This window comes from Kryptolebias marmoratus, linkage group LG1 (genome assembly GCF_001649575.2).
Source record: "Kryptolebias marmoratus isolate JLee-2015 linkage group LG1, ASM164957v2, whole genome shotgun sequence".
Taxonomy (NCBI): Eukaryota; Metazoa; Chordata; class Actinopteri; order Cyprinodontiformes; family Rivulidae; genus Kryptolebias; species Kryptolebias marmoratus.
In genome coordinates this window covers 24,107,849-24,111,016 of record NC_051430.1, presented here as the reverse complement: position 1 = coordinate 24,111,016, position 3,168 = coordinate 24,107,849, and the positions used below count along the sequence as shown (strand labels likewise).

At 39.6% G+C, this 3,168-nt stretch overlaps 2 protein-coding genes across 2 annotated transcripts in view; both read right to left on the bottom strand.

Annotated features, from left to right (window-relative positions):
- LOC108233601 (lymphocyte antigen 6G-like) overlaps positions 1-1,817 on the bottom strand; it is a 5,177-nt gene extending 3,360 nt beyond the window's left edge. The window contains exon 1 of the mRNA XM_025005060.2: positions 1,399-1,817. Coding sequence (XP_024860828.1) covers positions 1,399-1,444 — 46 coding nt within the window. The 5' untranslated portion in view covers positions 1,445-1,817. The remainder of the gene's footprint in view (positions 1-1,398) is intronic.
- A 292-nt stretch (positions 1,818-2,109) lies between these two features.
- LOC108233600 (three-finger toxin MALT0070C-like) lies at positions 2,110-3,162 on the bottom strand. Its single transcript, XM_025005061.2, has 3 exons — positions 3,103-3,162; positions 2,651-2,758; positions 2,110-2,504 (listed from the first exon to the last, which is right to left on the bottom strand). Exons 1-3 carry the CDS (start codon positions 3,146-3,148, stop codon positions 2,350-2,352), a joined length of 309 nt encoding a protein of 102 aa, XP_024860829.1. The 5' UTR covers positions 3,149-3,162; the 3' UTR covers positions 2,110-2,349.
- Positions 3,163-3,168: the final 6 nt, after the last annotated feature.

Genomic DNA, 3,168 nt, shown 5'->3' with positions numbered 1-3,168 from the left:
AGTTTCATGATTGTCAGTAAAAGCATGGCTTGGGGCTGATTTTTTAAAGAATTCTAGGGGGCACTGTGGAGGAATTAGGCCACGCCCACCAAATATGGCACTGGATTTCTGTTGGGGGCTGGACTAGGATTGATCGTAGTGAGTTTCGTGCTGCTCTGCTAAAATATGTGGAATTTAGAGCCAAACGTAAGGCAATGGCGTTACGTCTGACTTCGCCACGCCGCCACGGCCACGCCCCCCTGCAAAAACTCCTTGTGCTTTAATACAAGTCAAACCAACTTGTTAGCTGTCATCTGACACAGTATCGACTTGATTCGCTCAAAGTGTGCCAGAGATGTAGCTTTCCAAAAAAAAAAAGTGACTTCCTGTCCTGAGGGGGCGGGGCTTAGATGACGTCAGAATATGACCACATAGGATCGTCGGGCATCCTACAGGGATGACTCATACCAAGTTTGGTGCATGTCGGGTGTTGCATGTAAAAGTTATTACGTTTCGTTTGCTTCGCCAAGTACGCCAAGTTCGCCGCTTGGCCGCGCCCCCTGAACATGCTCAAAAACTCACGATTTTGATAACTTTTGATCCCCCATCCCCCAACTGCATACTGACCAAGTTTGAAGCCGATCGCTTAAAATCCGTAGGAGGAGTTCGTTAAAGTTCGAGGTGTACAAAAGTCAAAAACGGCCAAAATTTGCCCTTTGACCCAAGATGTCCGCCTCCCTGTACATTTTTGGGCATACCTCCAAGAGACTTTTTTTCGTCATTTGGGGTGTTCTACCTACGTGCCAAGGTTCCAGGCCTCTACGACTTACGGTTCGTCCTATCTCACGTTAGGGGGCGCTGTGGAGCAGTTTGGCCACGCCCACTTTCGATTCCATTAAAATCACGCAATTTCACGCGGGGGACAACTTTCTGTAAAGTTTGGTGAGTTTTTGAATATGGGAAGTCGTCCAAAGAGCCGTGTAAAGTGGCGGAAAAATAATAATAATACTGAAGAAATCCACAAAATACAATAGGCCTTTGCAGCGCTGTCGCTGCTCGGGCCTAAAAAACAAAAGACATCAATCAATTCAACAGGAGCCACAAACAGACAAAAATCTTACAGCATGATGTAATTTATTTATCACATTGATCTTTACTCCTCTTGTGGTCTCCAAAATGAGAATTTACATTTAATTTAAAAAAATTCACATTTTCACCTTTCAAAGGAGTAATTCAAATAATCATTATTTAAAAAGCATAGAGTTTTTTTGTTTTGTAATCTTATGTCAGTTAGAAAATCAATATCTTTGTTCTAAACAATGACTGTTTTAATCATAAAGGTCAAAGCCAACAGACTACTGAACCAAAGATTATTAGTATGGACTGTTTTAGCACAACAAGAAAAAAAGACCTTCTCACCTGCAGAAAGAGTCATCAACAGGATCAGGGCTCCGTAAAGCTTCATTGTGAACTTGAAATGTTGGTCACGCCACAACTGGAGCAAAGACTTCCTCTCTCATGCTTTTATATGTTCAGCACTTTTCACATTTACACGTTCTGCCAAACCCCACACCCATACTTGCCAACCATCCCGCATTGGGCGGGACAGTCCCGCATTTAGCCCCTCTTGTCCCTTGTCTCGCATCACCCTGTGCGGGACAGCCAAAAGTCCTGCATTTGGCCCTGGCCTTGCCTGGCAGCCTGTAGCTGTGCTTCAGCAGCAGCCACATTCAGCTTAAGCAACTATGATATGTGTTTAATTCAAATTAATTGATCAGAACTCAGGAAAATCATGTTGCGGGTGCCCGCTTCATGCTATGCTGTCCCACATTGACATTCCCAAATTTTGGCAAGTATGCGCACCACGACCACCAGCACCTCTAGGCTGCTGAAATAAAATGTTGCCTTTTTCTGAAAAAAAGCCTATAAAACTAACCACTGATTTTATGTATATATTTATATATATATATATATATATATATATATACTTCCTTAACATGGTTGACCTAACATAAAAAAATGAATAAAACTTTAAAAGAAATGTCTTAGACTCCAGGTTCAGAAGTACAACACCAGTTGTGACAAAGTTAGGATGTTGTGTAAAATGTAAATAAAAACAGGATTCAATGATTTGCAAATCTCATAAAGCCATGTTTTATTCAAAATGAAACATAGTAAACATATCAGAGATTTAAATTAAGAAGTTGTACAATTTTTAGGCACAAACATGACAATTTTGAATTCAATGGTAGCAAAACATCTAAAAGTACAATGAGACAAACAAGGTTTACTACAGTAAAACATCCCCTCTTTTTAACAACAAACTTATTTTAATGCTGTTGGAATATTTTTTTTCTTTTGACAAAAGCCTTAGATAAAGATTGTGAAGAGGGCTGAAGACAGCAGCAGGAGGAAGGCACTGGGACCTGTTGGTACGCCGCTGTTGCACAAGTCTCCTTCACAGCAAGACACAGGACTGATGCATAATGAGTGGTGATGGCAGCCCTTAGTAACCTCATTCCTCCCTGTAAACCAGGATAGAGAAACCATTAAAAACAACTTAGTAATAATATTTTAAAAGTACTTTAAAATAACAACAAAGTATTCATATAAAAACAGATTATTTTTGTTAATGTAGGAACTGAAACTTCTCACATATTTAACAACTCACCGTGTACTGGTAAAGAAGAACACCGATCAGTATTATAAGGACAAGAGACGATGTCCCAGCAGGGTTTTGCGTCAACTTCAGTGCATATGTAGCATCTCAATCCACACACTGAAAAAAAAAATGGACTTCAATTCAACAGGAGCCACAAACAGACAAAAATCTTACAGCATGATGTAATTTATCACATTGGTCTTTACTCCTCTTGTGGCCTCCAAAACGAGAATTTACATTTTCACCTTTCAAAGGAGGTTTTCAAATAATCATTATTTAAAAAGCATAGAGGTTTTTATTTTGTAATCTTATGTCACTTAGAAAATCAACATCTTTGTTCTAAACAATGACTGTTTTAATCATAAAGGTCAAAGCCAACAGACTACTGAACCAAAGATTATTAGTATGGACTGTTTTAACACAACCAGGTATCAATCTGAACAGAAAAAAGACCTTCTCACCTGCAGAAAGAGTCATCAACAGGATCAGAGCTCCGTAAATCTTCATTGTGAACTTGAAATGTTGGT

Excerpts from the sequence above, each read along its gene's own strand:
- LOC108233600 (XM_025005061.2), bottom strand. The coding sequence starts at position 3,148 with ATGAAGATTTACGGAGCTCTGATCCTGTTGATGACTCTTTCTGCAG. Across the intron at positions 2,759-3,102 it reads GTTGATGACTCTTTCTGCAG|TGTGTGGATTGAGATGCTAC; the intron begins GTGAGAAGGTCT and ends TTTTTTTTTCAG. Across the intron at positions 2,505-2,650 it reads TTCTTCTTTACCAGTACACG|GGAGGAATGAGGTTACTAAG; the intron begins GTGAGTTGTTAA and ends CCTGGTTTACAG.